General features: G+C 35.1%; 2 protein-coding genes across 3 annotated transcripts; both read left to right on the forward strand.

Moving 5' to 3' along the window:
- The first annotated feature begins 6,433 nt into the window (after positions 1 to 6,433).
- LOC127796897 (ETHYLENE INSENSITIVE 3-like 1 protein) lies at positions 6,434 to 8,306 on the forward strand. The gene has a single exon (XM_052329304.1). The coding sequence runs from the start codon at positions 6,438 to 6,440 to the stop codon at positions 8,304 to 8,306; it is 1,869 nt and encodes a 622-aa protein (XP_052185264.1). The 5' UTR covers positions 6,434 to 6,437.
- Positions 8,307 to 15,459: 7,153 nt separating this feature from the next.
- On the forward strand, positions 15,460 to 17,461 carry LOC127796443 (NDR1/HIN1-like protein 13). Of its 2 annotated transcripts, none has more exons than XM_052328590.1 (2): positions 15,460 to 15,723; positions 16,500 to 17,461. In XM_052328590.1, exon 2 carries the CDS (start codon positions 16,508 to 16,510, stop codon positions 17,300 to 17,302), a length of 795 nt encoding a protein of 264 aa, XP_052184550.1. In that variant the 5' UTR covers positions 15,460 to 15,723; positions 16,500 to 16,507; the 3' UTR covers positions 17,303 to 17,461. The 2 variants fall into 2 exon arrangements, with proteins under 2 accessions (XP_052184550.1, XP_052184551.1); XM_052328591.1 differs by lacking the exon at positions 15,460 to 15,723 and adding an exon at positions 15,746 to 16,394.
- Positions 17,462 to 19,431: the final 1,970 nt, after the last annotated feature.

Here is a 19,431-nt window from a genome sequence, read left to right on the forward strand (position 1 = left end):
ACAGTGTGGTGAATTTGGAGAGCAATATTTGGCTCTCCATCTTTGTGAAGCAATTTGAAACTCCACAAAAATTTGGCTAGAGATAAGACAAGTAGGTACGTAGCAGCGTTGTAGTAGAAATTGTGGGGATGGCTTTTCAAATTTTGGCTTAGTAAGCATTTTGCCTCTGCGTTGAAGATGGCCTAACAAAGAAAAATGTCGAACTATTTTTCTATAAAAGTCATTTTCACAAGGGTAGTTTTCACAACAGAAATATTACAATACCAAACACTTTAGTAATGGAGGGTGAGACTTGGAAATGTTTTCAGAGCTTGTTAGTCAATTATGTTGCCTTTGTTGGTGGCTCTACCCTCGACGACTTTCAATAAATAGTTAGTTATTAAAAAATGCATGACATTTGTACAAGGTTGACATCTATATAGAACCAAATACCAATGGTCATTAAAAACTATTATCATTCTGTAGTCCTAAATCTATATAAAATCAATTTGCCTGTTACCGTTGGCATAATTTAGAAATATAAGGATTCTGATTATAATTCAAGAAACTTATCTCATGATAGACAGGCTTATCTTTCTCTTGATGGCTGCAGAAAGAAACTTTCTCCAAAAGACACAAAAATCTAATTCTATAAACTTGAATAACAGTATGCACATTCTCGGCTACCACCTTCCAGCTAAGAGAAGGCAACCGACCCCTACATCTAACCCAAACCCAAACAAAGACCTAACTTCTATCTTAAATTATAAAATTACATAACACAAATATATCATTGTCAGTGTTGCTTCCACCACTTGACAATATACAAAGAAGAAAAAGAGTGCCCCTAGGGCATAAGTCAAGTGGTTGTGTCACGATAAGTTGGGATTTATACCAGTAGGTCGTGGATTAGATTCTTTACCCTGCACAATAACGCAAAGCTTCCACTTGCGATTTACCTCCTATGTCAAAATCGAGGGCACGAGCGATGGGGCACCACGCAAGGGCGATAATCCCAAGAAGAAAAAGAGTTTTTTGGTGCATTTTTTCGACGATTCTCTTCTTGATCCTCGAGCAGCAAAACAAAACTCCACAGGAAAATAATGATGTTTTAACAAAGGGCCTCAGGAAACAAAACTCATTCATGTAGACAAACCTACAGCTACAAGATGATGCAAATTGGGATTACAAACAGGCAATTGAGGTATTAAGATCACAAAAAATAATTTAGAGTTTTGCGAGTGGTGTCGGGCTTAATTTATCAAGGTGTCGGGTCGAACTGAAGGAAATTCTACTCCATGTTATCCCCAATTTCCAGTATTGCAGCCATGTTCCCGCACCGATAACAGTAGTTAGGAGTACTAAATACTGCCACCATATTTTTTTCCTAAAGGGAAGCATGGATAAAAATGCTAGCAAATAAACATGAGCAATAAATTAATGGAAAGCAAAAGAGAACACTGATGTTTATCTCGCTATAACTCTACATACTTGACACCGGTTATAACCTTCCATGACAAGCTGATGGGCCCTAGAAATCAGAGAGATCCCATTGGTATTGGTTGAAGAAAACAACTGTATCCTGTCCATCACAAAATGAATCAAACACTCGCAATGACCCAAGAAGTAATTTTGATATAAAATGAAGATAATACTAAGCAAATTCACTTCCCTTACATTTATATTCCCTGGAAACAAAATAACTGGAAACATATATGCATATCAAAAAAAATAATTGCAAATGTAGATGCATATAGCCCCAAACCCCCAAAAATAATTTATATTCCAAACATACATACACCTAACTAGAAATGTAGATGCATAGCAATAAAAATAAATACAAACAAAACCACCAAAAAGAATAAACTTTTTTTTCCCGTTTTTGGACTTACTGCTAGAAGGATGGATTTGATTCATAAAGAAGCCAAAAGTGAAAGAAAATCGTAGAGAAAAGAAAAGTAATGTACCAATAACGGTGAGGAGAGGTGGTAGCGGCAAATATGCAGCAAAGAAATGGCATCGAAAGGGTCGGCGACAGTCGCCACATATTTGAAGGTGGAGGATCGGATGGCGGAAGGTGCATTGCGAAAGAGAGACAGTCGCGAGAGAGAAAAAGGATGAGAATGAATGAGGAAAATGGGCAGGTTGATAACATTGGGCCATGCGCCAAAATTAACAAAATCAATTTTGGTAGAAAATTGAGAGAATATGAACTCCGACAAATTGGCGAATTTACCTTCCAAATTTATGAAGGTAAGGCTATCTCCAACCCATCTCCTTATCCCACTCTCTACAACATTATAAACAAATCACTCTATTTTTAACTTACCTTGAAAACTGTGTGTGCTCCAACCCACACTCTCTATTATACTCTTTATTTCACTTCCTATTTCATTTATTTCTTTTTATAAATTTCAATTCTATTTATTTTATTTTATTTATAATTTTAACACATATACAAAATCAATAATTAAATACACAAATTAATAACTAAATATACAAAATAATTATATACACACATACATAAAATTAATAATTAATTAAATTCACAAAATAATCAAATATACACATACATAAAATTAATAATTAAATACACAAATCAATAAATAAATACACAAAAATTTCCCAAACAATTCCACAGAAATTCCAAAACAATTTCTGCTTCTCCTTCAAATATACACATATACAAATTGATCTGGTCTATATAAATCATAAACCTAGTTTGAAGAAGAGAGTTGTTGGATGCTGAAAGAAGGACTTCTTCACCGTCGCTGTTGGAGCCGCCGCTGTCGCTACTAGTAGCCAGGTTTGGTTCTTCTCTGGCCCCGAATTTGGTCGCCGGTGCTCTTTCTTCTCCGTCGCTATTGCTCTGCTGCTGTTGCTCGTCGTCGCCGCCGCTACTGTTGTTCGTCGTTGGCGTCTTCTTCAATTTTTAAATGCAACTGAGAGTCGTTGGAGTCTTCTTCAAATTTTAGATGCAGCAGAGAGTCGTTGGAGAAATGTAGAGAGCAAATTTTCACTCTTCAACTGTAGAGAGCCTTTTGAAGCTCCATAAAAATTTGGGGAGGAAATCGGTGGATAGAGAGATCTGTTAGAGATGGTTTCTATCGATTTCCTCCTCAAATTTTAACTTAGTGAGGATATGGCGCCAGCATTGGAGATGGCCTAACATGCAACTACGTTAAAGTAGGTGCACAAAATTGCACTCCTACAACTATACCGGATCATGACTTCTATTGTTTGTGAAGTTTTCCCCTCAACTTTGGATAAAAGGTCATTGGATTCCTCAACTTCAAGTTAAATTTATTGTGCCTTTCAACTTTTAATTTTCAATCTATTATGTTCCTCAACTTTTAATTTTGTAATAATCACATACTTGAATCCAGCAAACATAGCGCGTGAGTTACACGTGTAATCTAATGTGGGCCCCACATTGACCAAGCCAATGAGAATGCACCATGTATCTAGACTCTCCAAGAGAAGAGACAGGGCCAGTAGCAGACGACACAACAAAGGTCAGAGCTGGTGACCCTAGCCTTGCAGCAAACCTGGCCTACAATATAGGAGATGGGTGGTCGGTTGGTCGTTCGCCTTCCTTGTACTACCATCGCCATCATGGAGGTCTGTTGATGTGGGTCTCTATGACCCGCACTGTTCGCGAGTTGCCGGTGGCAGATAGGATGGTCCAATCAATCACGGCCTTATGGGTTTATGTTGTCATTATCGAGTTGCCTTTTCATTACCATAGCCGATCGATTTGCTTCTTCTCGACCATGGCGATTGGACTTTTTCTTCATTATTCCTTTTGATCAACAACCCTAATGACCGCTATTAAGGAAGATGGTCGTCGGCACTAACATGAGGAAGGCGAGAGATTACCAACGACAAGGAAGATGAGAGGTCACCGGTGCTGGGAATGACGAAGAAGAAGATGATGGTGTTGTCTTCACGCACCTCAACCGCGCATGTAACTCACGCGTTAACCTAAGTGTGTAATATGTTCAAAATTAAAATTTGAGTGACATGATAGGTTTCTATTCAAATTCAGGGCACAAACAACTATAAGTCCCAACTTGAAGGACATGTTTGTGCCTTATGCTTGAAGTTCTTCTTAAATCATATCAACACTACCATTGGTGAATATAAACTCCTTTTCTTTTATAACTCATAATTGATATAAATTGATAAATTCATGAATAATAAAAAGTGAGGCACCCTAGCAAATGTTAGAAAAATCCTACATTTTATGTGGAAATAGTATTTATCAATTTATTCATAAATGAAGTTGGCATTTTGGTCATGTTTGTGATAAGTTTGACATTTTAATATTGATAAATGTAAAAAAATAATAATTATTGAAATAAAAAACGCACACGTTGTACATGCTTAAATTTGATTGATCCACTAAAAAGACGGTGTCAACATCGTCGTCACCATTCTTGATAAGTTTCAACAATGTAATCTCGAACAGAATCCTGCCGATTCATGCATACACGATTTTCAATTAATGAGTTTTGACAGATGTCGAATATGCCGATGGAAGGAAACCGTCTGCATCCCTTTTTATGTAATATTTATCGACTCATTCATTTGAGTCACCACCATCGTCGTGTTATTAATGCATTTGACTTTTTTAGCAACCCGCAAATACCGTCGTAGCTATTAAAGGAGTCATTTACTCAACCTGTAAAAGTAACATACGTTGTTTATTGACATCAATGTTACCGCTGAGTTTGTTGCAAGTTTTACGCTATAATATTGAATGATATTAGAAAGTAGATACATAAAAGAGAAAAAAAAAACATTGAATCGTAAAATATATAATCCGTGATTATCATCGTCATTTTTGTAGCAAATTAAAACATAAGACTTAGATGAATAGTTAACAAGTGGGTAACTACAGAGGGCTATACAAATGATGTGATTCACTAAATAAATAAAATTTTCGCCACTAGTACTACCTAATCAACAAGAAAAAACTATAACTAGTTAATGAATGAACTTCACATCACGTGGACAGACTACTTTTATTATTATGATTAACAATTTAATTAAGTAGATAGGCTATCCGTTACTAATAAATTTGTAAAATCTAATGTAATCCAGCCGTTCCATTTATTTACATTATTACATATATTATTATGGGAAGAAATATAGAGAAAACGCAAAACTGCTTTGCACCACGTGATTAAACACGCTCCATGCGTAAAATGGAAAGGTGACGTAATTAAGGCTGGTTAATTGAGAGGGGGGGGGGGGGGGGGGGGGGGTGGCGGCTGGGTGGCTGGACACTGGACAGGTGGATGTGGGGGGGGGGGGGGGGGTTATAATTGCAGCAGCAGTAGGCAGCAAGCAGGATGGATTGGAGTGAGCCCAACGTTTACCAAACGCCTCCCTGGAAACGGACGGATGTATTTTCCTTTTTTTTATTTCTCAAAAATGAAAATAATTCATTTCCAGAAAATGGCTCTTTTACGAAATCGGACCTTTTTCACCCGCTATAAATAGGAGGTAAAGCCACTGTCAACATCATACCACCGCCACCACCACCACCACCTTTCTCTTCCTCTTTCAATCTTCTTCGTTCGAAGAGGAAGAGGCCGCTGCAGTCAGGCCAGGCAAGTATCTGAATCATTTCTCCGCTACAAGTTGTTTTAAAATTCTCCCTAGTTATCTTCCTGTCCGATTCGAGTTTTCTTTCCTGTCCAGATGCTGATTACTTGTTTTGTTTTGTTTGGTTTCTGCAGGTTTCGAGTTGTGGACGTCTGCAAGGTCAGGATCAAAGCCGTCTCTCATACTTCTACTTTTATCTCTTGTAAGCTTGGTTTTGTTATTGTTGCTTCCGGAAAATCGTTTTCTCCGCCGGTTTGTCCTTCCTGCTCTCTGTCTACGTACTTGCAGTTGTTGTTACGTCGATCCTTTCTTATTTTCTGTTTAATTTTTTTGGTCGCCGTCGTATCTAGTTCTGGCCGGAAATCTAACCAGTCTACTGCTTATCGTTTCTTTTTTCGGTTATCGGAGGAATTTTAATTTTCTTTTTTAGGTTATTTTCCCATGAAATTGGAGGATGAATGGATCTGGACCATTTCCTATATATTAGTCGGTTATGCATTCTGATATGATTTCAAGAAGGTGATGAGTTTCAGGATTGCCTTGAACTGGGCTTTCAATGATATTCTTCTTATTCTCGTCTACATTTCGGATAAAGTACTTGTTGTCTGTGAATCGTGATCTTCACAAGTCTTGGCGCCCTTGCTAATTTGGAAGGATATTTTCACCTAGTTTTTCCATACATGGTTCTCCTTTATGTGAATTCCGCGTGTTTTTCCATACATGGTTCTATCCGTCGTATGATTTCCTCTTACTTGTTTGCTACAAATTTTTTGATTTCGTTGTAACAGTGGTTTTGTTATTTTTGGCGTAATCTGGTTCGTAATTTTTGTTTCAGGATTTGCTGCATGATGGAAGTACTTGACGATATGGAATTGCTTGACCTAGATTTCTTTCCCGTCCTCCTCTCTGACGAAGACATGCCTCATGATGAAGCAGAACTAGCAGCGGGTGGTGACTGCAGCGATGAAGACATTGAAATAGACGAGCTTCGGAGGAGGATGTGGAAGGATAGGATGAAACTGAAGCGGCTCAAGGAGCGTAAGAAAGACAATGAAGTTGTTGATGGTGCCAAGCAACAACTGGCCGAGGAACAAGCAAGAAAGAAGAAGATGTCGAGGGCCCAAGGTCAAATCCTGAAGTACATGCTGAAGTTGATGGAAGTTTGTAAAGCGCAAGGGTTCATTTACGGGATTGTTCCGGAGAGCGGGAAGCCAGTGAGTGGAGCTTCTGACAATCTTCGGGAGTGGTGGAAGGAAAAAGTGAGGTTTCATCGCAATGGCCCTGCTGCAATATCAAAATTCCAAGCAGAGAATGGAATCATCGGGAAGAACGAGGGCTTGAAATTTGGTAGTCCTGCCTCTCACAGTTTGATGGAGCTTCAAGACACAACTCTTGGTTCTCTGCTCTCGGCTCTGATGCAGAATTGTAACCCCCCGCAGAGGCGTTTCCCGTTGGAGAGAGGTGTTCCGCCGCCTTGGTGGCCCACTGGGAAGGAGGAGTGGTGGTTGGAACTGGAATTGCCGGCAGAGCATAAAGGCCCCCCGCCTTATAAGAAGCCACATGATTTGAAGAAGGCGTGGAAGGTGGGTGTTCTGACCGCGGTCATCAGGCATATTTCCCCTGACATTGCTAAGATCCGAAGGCTTGTGAGGCAATCTAAGTGCTTGCAAGAGAAGATGACGGCCAAAGAGAGTATCACCTGGCTTGCCATTATCAATCAAGAGGAAGCTTTGGCCCGAGAGGCATACCCTGGCTTGTACCCCCCTTTGTCATTCGGCGATGTTGGCGGGTCTTTGGTTTTTAGCGATTGTAGTGAGTTTGACGTCGATGATGATGATGATGATGATGGGTCTGATGAAGAATCAACCTTTGATGTCCAGCAGCTGAAGCCCAGCGGCATTGGATTGCTGGAGTACTTAAACAAAGGTAAAGAGAAAAAGAAAAGGAGAGGTGTGTTGCCGGTTCAGAAGCGATTCCATCCAATCAAGAATGGGATCACCACCAACTCAGATTCTGCCAGGAAGAGGAAGCCAAGCGGTGATCTGAATCCTCATGTGGATCCGAAACAGGTCTACACATGTGAGTTCCCTCAATGTCCTCGCAGTCAACTTTGCAGTAGCTTCCATAACCAGACCTTGAGAGACGTTCATCAGTTGACTTGCCCGTATGGACGCAAGCCTTCAAACTTTGTGCCGCCAAACCAACCAATTTCCTACTCCCCGCCTCTTGTCCGGCCCCAGCCAGCTCCTCCTCTGCCAGTTCACTCCGTGCAGCAGCCTGCCTTTGATCTATCAGGACTTGGTCTTACAAAAAATGCCCAGAAACTGATCAATGACCTTTTAGGCTCCTATGATGAAAATTATGCAGGAAACAACTCAGTTATCAAGGATCAGCAGGTTGTTCTTCCCCTGCCCAACATCACATTTAACAACTACTTCCATGGCCAGGGGGCTGTGATGGGCAGCAACAGTGTGTTCGAACAAGCTAATACTGGGCATGGGCTTCCTACTCAGGTGCTTCCCCAGCAGCAAGGTGGCTTCGAGGCGCAGTACAATGTTCTGAATCCCCCATTTGAGGCCGACACCTATGACAACTTAAGCATTATGCTGGGATCTCCATTCAATCTTGCACCAGTTGACTTCTCTGTGGACTTGCCAGGAGCAGGAACGGCAAGCGATGAACTCTCCAAGCCAGATGGCTCATTTTGGTACTAGGTAGAAGGTCCCAAAATGAACGTCCATAGTCCAGACTAGTCGTCCTTTCGTTTCAGAGTCTATAGAAGCATATATATATATATATATATATACCCAGAAACTGTAAAGCCCAGTTTGCTGTGATCCACCCTCGTTCCGGCCTTGGATAACTTTGCCGCGGCCGGAGTAATCCTTTTGCTAGCTAGGTGCCACCATGCTTTATGGTGGACCCTCAGTGTTGGCTTGTAGGGCTATCAGTTTCAGAAATAATAAAACATATGAGGTTTGCTGCTTTATTATACGTACCCACGTTTTTGAAATGTTTTCTAAAGACTTCTTCTTCGAAAACAAAAAATAGAAAATAATAATAATAATAATAAATAAAAGTTATAAGACTTAGAGATGTTATTATGTACACGACAAAAAAGAATGGACCAGGATATATTTTTGTATTGGTCAATAACTAATATGGGTAAAATTATAATTTTAATCTTATTTATAATATTCAATTCAAATCATTTTCCTTGGAACAAAGGTGACTTCTGCTTCTGCTACCCCAAGTGAGAGCGCTTTTCGATACGTCAATCATTATCCTAGCACTTTTCACACACGATCGATGTGGGTATTTTATATATATATATATATATATATATATATCTAGAGATAATGGAGTTCAATCATAGGCTTTGATTGATTGGAATCTTCTTATGCTAGCTGTTTGATTTTCCTGGTTAATAAGCAGCTTGATTGCTTGCTTGCTTGCCTCATCATACAGCTGATCAATTGTGAATTCCCGTAAGAGAAAGTGTCCACATCATGATAAGATTATTAAGCTCATAAATAATATGTAAAATTTGATTATTATTATTTTAAGTTTACCATTATTATATACATATATAAAATTGATTTGAGACAACCTAGTATAATTAATGACCAGAAAACAATATTTTAATGACCATTCATGCATTCAATGCCTTAATTATTTATTAAGTTACCTCAGGAATCAAACAAATAAAGGGAACAAATCTCAATGGCAATAATATGCTAAAATCAAGCATGCACGCATGCAAGCAGCCTCTATTTGCTATTTGCTGAAACCAAATAAAAGAAACAAATCATCAATAGCTTGGAATCGGAAATCTCAAGGAAACAAATTAATCAACGGCAGTACGTACGTACGCACGCACGCTGAAATCAAGCAACCTCGATCGATCGACTTGCTAATTAAACTCAAATACAGGAAACAAATCAATAGTTTTAAATTGGATTAATTAATCTCAATGAAACAAATTAATCAATGGAAGTGATCCGTCGAAACGAAGCACCTCACAGTCAGCTGTAGCTAGTCCCTCACGTTAATCTCGGCGATTGCAGCTTGTTCACCAGCAAACTTGGCTTCATAACCCACTGATCTGGGCTTTCGGATGTTCGGTGTGAAGATGGCGACGGTACCGCCGATCGACCGGCAGCCGGCAGTGGCCAAAAGTGGTTTGTGCAATTATACGTACGCAGGTTTTCATCAGTGAAGCCTATATATATATTATATATATTGTAAAGATCGATCGATTGCATGGGATGGGGGCTCTGTTGACGGGCATGCATGAATCAATTAATTTTTGAAAGAATTCATAATCAAGTTTGACGATGGATATATATATATATATATAGTTAAAATCAGTCAAACGTACGGATGCGGATACGGAGATAATTATTATAATTAAAGAAATGAAAAAAAAAATCATTAATTACAATTAAAGAAATAAAGACAAATGTTACAATAATATCCTAAAAATAGCAAAATCATTTTCCATAAAATATGTAATTATTTTAATATTTTTATTTCAATTATTAAATTTTTTTAGGCCAATTTTAATTTGTGTTATCATTAATCTAAGTCTAACTTAAATTTGCATTTGCAATTTTAGTTGTCAATTTTATGTGTTGGTTGCCCATTTTACAATTTAATAAAAAATATTTAATTATATAATTTATTAAAATGGTTACGAATAGAAACTCTAAATATGGTTAATTCATCAATTATAGATATAATTATAAAAATTTATAATCAGACAATTATAATTACGAATGTAAAACCATCATTATAATTATGGATATAACCATAACCGAATCGATTCGTGACCATTCCTAAATGAGTAGCGATGGTAGGTACATTGTTGGAGAGAGAAGATGGATAACAATTAAAATAAGAGGGTGTTTTTAGCATTTTATAAAATTTAACTATCAATGACTAGTAGTATTGGTATTAGTTGATATTTGATCCAAATATTAATAGAAGTTTTTATAATTTCTTTGTCAACGTTGAAATTCAATCGATCGTGATTTATAGGCTTGTAATGAGAAAATAAGCCAAAATGCAAGAAGGAAGAACTAAGTAGAAGCAAAGATAAGAGAATTTTATGTGGTTCAGCCAGAACGATACCTACTCTATGACTGTTCTCTGGGTATTCTGACAGAATAACAGTATAATATTATTAGTGTTATCTCTCTTACAATGGTGTTATTAACCCTTATTTATAGTGAGGGGTGTTTGCAATTGCATAAAATACAAAATTGTGGAAATGATATCATGGGGGACAAGATGTCCTTATCATCTCCATAAAATTGGGAGTAGCGCTCCGTATTACCGGGGATCTGGTTTGCATCAGATAAAGTAGGTGAGTCCCTGTTTCCGGTTATTCAGTAACAATGCTGTTATGCGAACTGAATAGTTTGACCAACGAGCTAATCGATAAGGCCAGCGAACTTGAAGCATTATTGGTAGCTCGTTAGGTATGTCGCTAAGAGCTCGCTGGAAGCCTTACTGGGAGCTCGCTTGATTCCGCGATCTAAGCTCAGATTTCAGCAATATATGAGATTGTCTGACGAGCTCGGTTGGGTTTACTGGACTTTAGGCGATTGAGTCGACCTATTAGACTGAGTCTAGCCAATAAGAAGTGGTGCAAAAAATATGTATAACATTCTCGAACTAGAGTGGAGGTCTTTATAATTATGTTAATCTTTAAGGGTAGTTAATGAATTGGGTAAGTTGCACCCAAAGTCCCATAGTTTTGGTTATTTAAATGGAAACCCGAATTTGAAATGGGTTTAAGGGTTACCCATGGTTTAGTTTTTTGGGCTTGAATACTTATTTCTTCACAAAAATACGTTAACTAAATTTTAACTAAATAAACCTAATTAAGTTAAAATAATATTAATTAAAACAAAAATAAACCAACAAAAAAATATATTTTGGCCATTGATGTCACTTAAACGTTGAGTTCTGACAACTTAGATTTGTTGTTTGTCAAGACTAATGGTTTCGAATATGCACTTAATGGGGAAAGAAAGATAGAGAAAAATAATAAGGAGAACAATAAGAATAAGAAGAAAAAAAATTAATGGTCATATAACGCAAAATCGAGAAAAAACCAAGACGAAAAAAATAAATTGTGTCCTCGATAATGACAAATTAAGGAAAATGATAAATAGAGATAAACAAATATATACGAGAAATGGTTAACAATTGCTTGGTAATATTAAATCTATAATCTGTTTCTTCTTCTTTTTTTTTTCATGGTTAACAATTCTCTCGTCCTTTTTTCTTAGGATTCTTCTTCCCTATCAATTGTTGATTTAGAAATATTAATCTCAATTGACACGGAGTCAAGTGATTGGACCATCACCAATCAAGAAAATATATTTTGTGACTTTTTGTTTTTATTTTATATTTGATTAATTTGAACTTTACGAATAATTTAATTAGTGTATTTTAACTTAATTAGTTTAATTTTAATTATTATTTGAGATTTAATTAACATTATTTGTGACAAAACAAGTGTCCAAGAAAACAAATTAGACATCTAAGATCTCTAGACTTATCTTAATTTGTATTGCAGACCATCTCTATATAAATGATCCAAACTACAAAACATTTGAGTGCAACTTAAGTAAATACGAGTAAATATGTTAATACGATTTTGTTATATTGTCTGTATCGGACAATATAATATTTGTTTGACAGAAACAAATTAAGAGAGTAGGGTGTGGGCCCATTGGGGGTGAGACCCACACACCCATTCTCTTCTCTGCACTAGCCTGTGTCGAGTAACACGAGCAACAGATCATTCATCTATGTTAATATTCTCAAGTATATTTAATTTCTTGGCAATAAGAGGCAATCGAATTTTTCTTTTTTGTATAATAACAATAAATTTTCAAAATTTGAATTTATTATATGGGGGATATTTTATGAATTCTAACTCGTTAATAATTTTTACTTCATTATTTACTTTTTATAAGATTTTTATAATTTATATCCTAAGCAAGAAACGCATACTCATTATTCAAGTTTGCTACACTTTTACTAGAATACTTGATCCATTATATCGAATCTCCTTAGAAGAGTATCTATGATATTTTTTCTTAAACAATTAAATCATCTTAATTTTTTATCACTACATGTTCATCGTAGATTGGAATTTTTTTTTTTTTTTATTTATGGGTTGTATCTTGATCGAATCAGTTTTAGTACTTATTGAGATGTGTCTTTGAGGGGTATTTGATTAGCCTTAAAATTAGTCAATACCATTTCTTAAACTATGATTAAGTTTTTTTTATCTTTTTGGTAGAGTTATCTATCTGATGGCCAAAACATTACTTAACTTAAAATTATGAGACTAGGGTTCTTAAAAAGTAAATAGAAAAAATTGATTTTGACCAAATTACAAAACTATTCTATCATTAAACAAATTAAAGATTTCCAATCATGTCCCAAATCCCTAACCCAAATTCTTGCAAGACCTCGTACCTCTTTCTTCTCGTATCTCTTCTCCTTCCTCATGCCATTCATCTTTGTCGTCGTTGCATTCATCTCTGGTATCGTTGTCATTTGTCACCTATCACTGATCATTAGATGAAGTAAAAGAAATAATAATCACAAAAAAAAAGAAGATGAAGTGACAATAGTTACCTTATTTAGATCCCATCATACCAATAGATTTTAGTTAGAATCTCTAATTTTATTGACAACAATCGACAACAAAACCCATGGGAAGTGAGTTCCATCGAGCTCTTTCTCTCCCTAACATTACCAACGATCGCGCATCGTCTTCAAGCAACCCTATTGTCGATAGTGGAGTTATAAATATGGTTATATATGTATAATATAAAAGTTTATTGAAGATATTTATAGATAATATATAATTTATAATATATTAATGAAACATAAATTTAAATCATAATATATGTTATAATTTTTCATTATAACTATTTTTTAATGAATTTATTTACATAAATAAATAATATGCTCTTTTTGATCATTTTAGAACTTCTCACAATTTATAAGAAAAAAAAATCACCAAATATATCTTTTAAATTAATAATTTAAAAGCCCGTTTTATTTAAACACTTCATTAACTTAAAAAAATATACAACTTAAAAATTTAAATAACTTTAAACTAAAGATAATTTAACCAAATCAAGGATAGAAAAATAATTTTAATTTAAACTAAAGATAATTTTAAATAAATTTTATATAACTTAGTTGTAAAAATTATTTTTAAATTTTAATTTATAATTATATATTTTTTAACATTTTATATTTAAAAAAATAATGGTATTTAAAATATTTTACACAATTAAACAAGTCCTAAATTTTTTTTTTTCATTCTTTCCATTGTCGAAAATAATTGTCATTAAGATCAAAATAAATTTCCTTTATTGATATAATTGATTTTTTTACACTTTAACGTATGAACCATACAATGAACGAATACCTAATTAATCGGCGAGAGCGTTATATTTAAACTTAAATTTTTTTATTTAACTTTATTCCCTTCAAACAACAACAACTTTAGATAACATTTTAATTTTTTTTTTATTTTTTGGTCATCCTAAGAACATATTCATTCATCGTTAAGTGAATGAACACAAGGTGGTAAACTTTAAAATATATGAATACATTCATTTTGTAAAGAAAACTATGTTTATGTTAACATATACAAGACTGAAGAATGTGAAAAAAAAATGGTAGATTCAATGTGATAACTTGTTAAGTTGTATAATAATAGAAACAGAAAATAAACACGATACGAACGAAAATGAAAAAATAATATTTTTTAAAAATGTAAGAATTGAAAATGCGTAAATGAAAAAATATAGGGGTCTTTTTGTAAATATATTTTTAATATAAAAAATATTTATTTAATAAAAAATAAACACAAATTCCATAATTAATAAATTAAAAAAATCAAACATAGTACAAATAATAAATTTTAAAATGTATATACTTTTAAAAACAAATAATAAAATTAAAAATTTTGAGTTATAGCAAAAAAAATTCAATTTCTAATCTATTTGTGGATGGAAATGCGTTTTCAAATCAAAAACACATTTTCAATATTTTTCTAATATTACGAAACGATTTCAAAAGTTTTTTAAAATTATAGAAATATTTTTTAGCATTTCTTTACTTTTCAATTCATAAAATGTTTCGAAAATATCCAAATGACACCCCCAAAATATTTACGTGCATCATAGATAATGTGATGCATAAAAAGTATTAATGTATGTGCAAGAAAATACAAAATTTTAAATAATAATTTATTTTAAGTCAGTTGAATATATTTTTATTTCAAGCCAAACCAAATATATTCATATATAATATAATGTGCTAATGAAACTTTTATTGGAAAATATCAGCAAACATAATACTTTCGTAATTATAAATCAATTTGATAGGTATTTTTCTTCTTAATGTATAACTATTAATGAGTCATTTCATTTTATTGAATATATTACAAGAAAGAGAAATATAAGACAACGAATATTATTAGGAGCACCATTATATTTAATTTAAATTATAAATTATTATCTTTTGTGGAATAAATAACATATTTTTCTATTATTTTGTTTACTTATCCACCAATAACTCTGAGTTTATAATATTACTTTAAACATTATAAATAATATGATATGATAAACACAACGCATATTCATAATCTTGCATTAGGCTCTGATGCTTGATCCAAAAATATGGGCCGATGGCCCAATAAGTTAGGCTCGGGCCCGGACCGGCCCAAATTCGAGATGACTGGGCCTGGGAAGCCCATGCCGGTCCACGAGGTTTCTCCTCCTCTTTTGCATCGTGCCAGTGCCTTGCCTGCTCGCAGTCCGTTGGGATATAATGACTAGGGCGATTCCTTTGCCGTCTCGCGTTTTCCCGTGTCTTGACATCGAAGAATCGACTGTACATGTATGCACTAAGCTCTCCTTCCCAATCATTCGTTCCTAACAACTCTGCAAATCCATTTGTACAAGTCGGTGACTCGCTCGTTCTCTCTCTACATCGCTCAACTCAAGAGTTTGGCTCTTCATCCACGATCTACTGCCGCCGGCGGTACTGAAGCGTTTGATCGGTTTCTCCTTCCTCTGATTTCAGGTAATTAAATTAGCTCGATCGCCTTTCTTCCTTTACATCTCCTCCTTTAGATTTGTTCTCCATTAATGCTTCTTTTTCGATCGGTACGTCCTGCTGCTTCTTCGACGGTAAGCGATAGGAAACTACGAATGTACTTCTTTCTTCTTCTTTTTTTGGGTGTAATTTTCGATTTATTAGAGCAATCGAATAGATAACTTTCGAAATCCACTCCTTTAGTTAGGAAATTACTGCTCATCTTCGTGTTAATTTGAAGATCAAAGCTAATAATTAGGCTAATGGAAGACTTTCGTTATCGGCGATTGTCTGTCTGTTTCCAGCAGCGGCGCTCTCGCAATTAGCGTCTGTGATATGGCGAGGCTTAGCTGTCATGTCATTTCAAGCCTTGTTCACGCCTGCATTCCTCTCCCGAGTACAGGGGAACGGGAGACAAGGAAGGACAATAATGTAAATTAATAAAACGAGGTCACCCCAGATACTCACAATCCACCCTAAAAAATATATATATATATATAATAATTAAATGTCGAAAATGCATTTACACCCAACTTTAAGTGAAGGTCATGGCCTTTAGGGGACAAGCAATCAGTGAGTCGATGTCGCACCGATCCGTCGATGGAAAGCCAGCGCCTCAATTCTCACGCGGTTTCACAGCACGATAAACAAATTGTCACGTCTCTCTCTCTCTCTCTCTCTCTCTCTTTCTACATTTAATTATAAATCACAATCTATCTTGTTCCTTCCGTCTGTAAATTTCTAACGTTAGACGTCCCTGGCAGCGCCAACTATGGCGGCCGATCGAGTGCACCCCAGATACTCCCCACCCTCCTCTGGCGAATCCTCAGCGACGTTCTCTGACAGCCAGTCCCTCGGCTCATCCAGGCCCTCCCAACCGCCCCCGGCAAAGCCTGTCCCCCCACCGCTCGGAGCGTACGTCGTTCAGATCCCCAAAGACCAAATCTACCGCTACCCGCCGCCGGAAAACGCCCGCCGCTACCGCAAGAAACCCCGCCGCGGTTCCTGCTGCCGTTGCTTGTGCTGCATTCTCGCCGTGCTCGTGGTCCTCGCCGCCGTCGCCGGCGTCCTCTACCTCGTCTTCCGTCCAAAATCCCCCAGCTACTCTGTCGAGGACGTCTCGATCCGAGGCTTCAACCTGACGTCTCCTTCATCGCTCTCGCCGGAATTTGACGTCACTGTGAGAGCCCAAAACCCTAACGACAAGATCGGCATCTACTACGAGAAGGGAAGCTCAGTCACCGTCTATTACTCCGACGTCGAGCTCTCTAACGGAGCTTTGCCGGTGTTTTACCAGCCGTCGAATAACTTCACGGTGTTTCAGACGGTGTTAAGGGGCTCCAACGTTCTCATGGGGACGGGCGATCTGTCGGCGTTAGTGGCGGATCAGAAGCAACGGAAGGTGCCATTTAGGCTTAACCTGGAAGCGCCGGTAAAGATCAAGGTCGGCGCCGTTAAGACATGGAAGATTACCGTTAAGGTTAAGTGCGGGGTGACGGTGGATAACTTGACGGCGTCGTCGAAGATTGTCTCCAAAGAGTGCGATTACAGTGTGAAGATATGGTAGAAGAAGATATAGATCGATTTAATTAGCTACATACATAATCGAACTGTTTATTACATTTTCCTTTTTTAAATATTTTATATTCATATTTGGTTCACTTCTAGTTCTGGTTGTTATATATCATTTCATTTGGGAGCTAATTAATTATTCGTTTTTATCTTAGTATTGTTCTTCTATGACTTAAGAATTAAAGTGGGCCCAACCCAACAATTTGAAATGCCATTTTTTGCGGCATATTACCAACTTAGTTGGGTGATTCTTATTATTATTTTTTTAAATATCTTAAATACTCATTTGTATTTATCTTAACAAAAATTAGATATATATGTATATATATATATATAATATCCTCTTGAGATGAGATGGGCTCCATTTTTTGGAATATAAGTGTATGTATGGTGGTTTCCATCGAGATTGCACCATCGAATCCGATCATGGGATTAGACCAAAAACTGGTATCAATTACAAGCTGAGGTTAGGTTAGGTTAGGTTAGGAGCCAGGATAAAAAATGACTAAATACTAAACCACAGGCAGAATCTGATATCATATGCCGAAAGGCCGGCTTGGAGAATATATGGATTTCTAAAAAATAATAATAATAATAATAAAGACCAAAACCAAACTTTTAGAATGTTTTGATCTCATTTACCTAACCCACTCACCACTCTTAGTCTTAGATTGAAGAAGAAGAAGAAGATAAACCTAATCTTATGAATGTGTAATCTACATATATATATATATACTTAAGAACAGAGTATTCCAAAAAATTGAAGACCGTTTAATTTAATTGGTGGTATTTTATTATTCCTTCGTTTGTTTGTTGTAAAAAATGTGTTTGTCAATGTCAAATTTAATCTTTTAGGAAAAATTTATATTAACTTGATGATGAATGCATATGCAGTGTGAATAAATGTTAAGTTGATAAGTACGAGTCCCTAATTATTGAAACAAAAAAATATGTATATAAATATATGGAAACCTAAATCCTACTCATTTTTTTGGAAACAAAAACGCCCACTAAGTGTCATTTTTTGTTTTTCTTTTAAAAGAGAGGTAAAAATTAAAAATGACTATAAAATCTAATTCACCTTAAAATTTTGTTGTGTGTCTATATACTATCATGTAATGCATGAAACCATCACATGCAATAACCAACAAACCTTGCACATTAGATCAATACACAAAAATTGATGTATAAAGAGTGTAAACTCACTTAGGGTCAGCGCATGGAGTTGGGGCCTTAGTTCATTTAAAATTTGGAGACTCTTTAAAAAATATAAAATTTTTATTTTCTAATTTTAATATATAAAATTACTAATTAAATTTTTATATTCTAACTTAAAAAGTAATTTTTTTAATTAACAATATAGTTAAATTATTTAACTTTTCTTGTGACATAGTTGAGCTTAAGTAAGATTTTATTAATTTTAATTTTAATTTTTTTTTTCACCGAAACTACAATAATATGAATGGTTAATAATATTTTATAAGTTATCTATGTATTTAAAAATATATATATATATTTTTATAAAATTTAGTATCACAAGTAGTGTTTTTATTTAAAATATGATATTGTAAAAGTTTCATCTTTTTGTAGAAGAAAAAAATAATGCATTGTATGACTCCAAAAAATATTATAACATCAACACGTGAATATTATATCCTTGCCCTATCACATGTTCAAAATTTTTTATATTATTTTTAAGTACATTAAGAATATATTGACCATAGGTATTATTAACTTTTTAAAAAATTATAAAATACTCTTTTATTTTTATCAGATTTATTAAAATATCTACACATCTTAATATAAAAAATATTTGTTCTTTATAACTTGTATTTATGAAACAATCAAGTATAATTAAAAATATTTGATTCTTTGATTTTTTTTAACAATAATAATTTTTATTTTTAATACTAAAATATTTATCATTAGAAATTTATTGGGCCCTTTTGAATAAAAAATATTTTTAATATTAAAATATTTTTATTGTTGAACTTGATAAAAAAAATTTATTGGGGGCCTCCCCTCTTTAATGGGCCTTAGGCATAGGTCTTGTTGGCCCATGCCTTAAGTCGGCGTTGAATTCACTTTTATAAAGATTTGATCTTTATTCGAATAAAAAATTAA

The sequence above is a fragment of the Diospyros lotus genome, chromosome 3 (assembly GCF_014633365.1).
Source record: "Diospyros lotus cultivar Yz01 chromosome 3, ASM1463336v1, whole genome shotgun sequence".
Taxonomy (NCBI): domain Eukaryota; kingdom Viridiplantae; phylum Streptophyta; class Magnoliopsida; order Ericales; family Ebenaceae; genus Diospyros; species Diospyros lotus.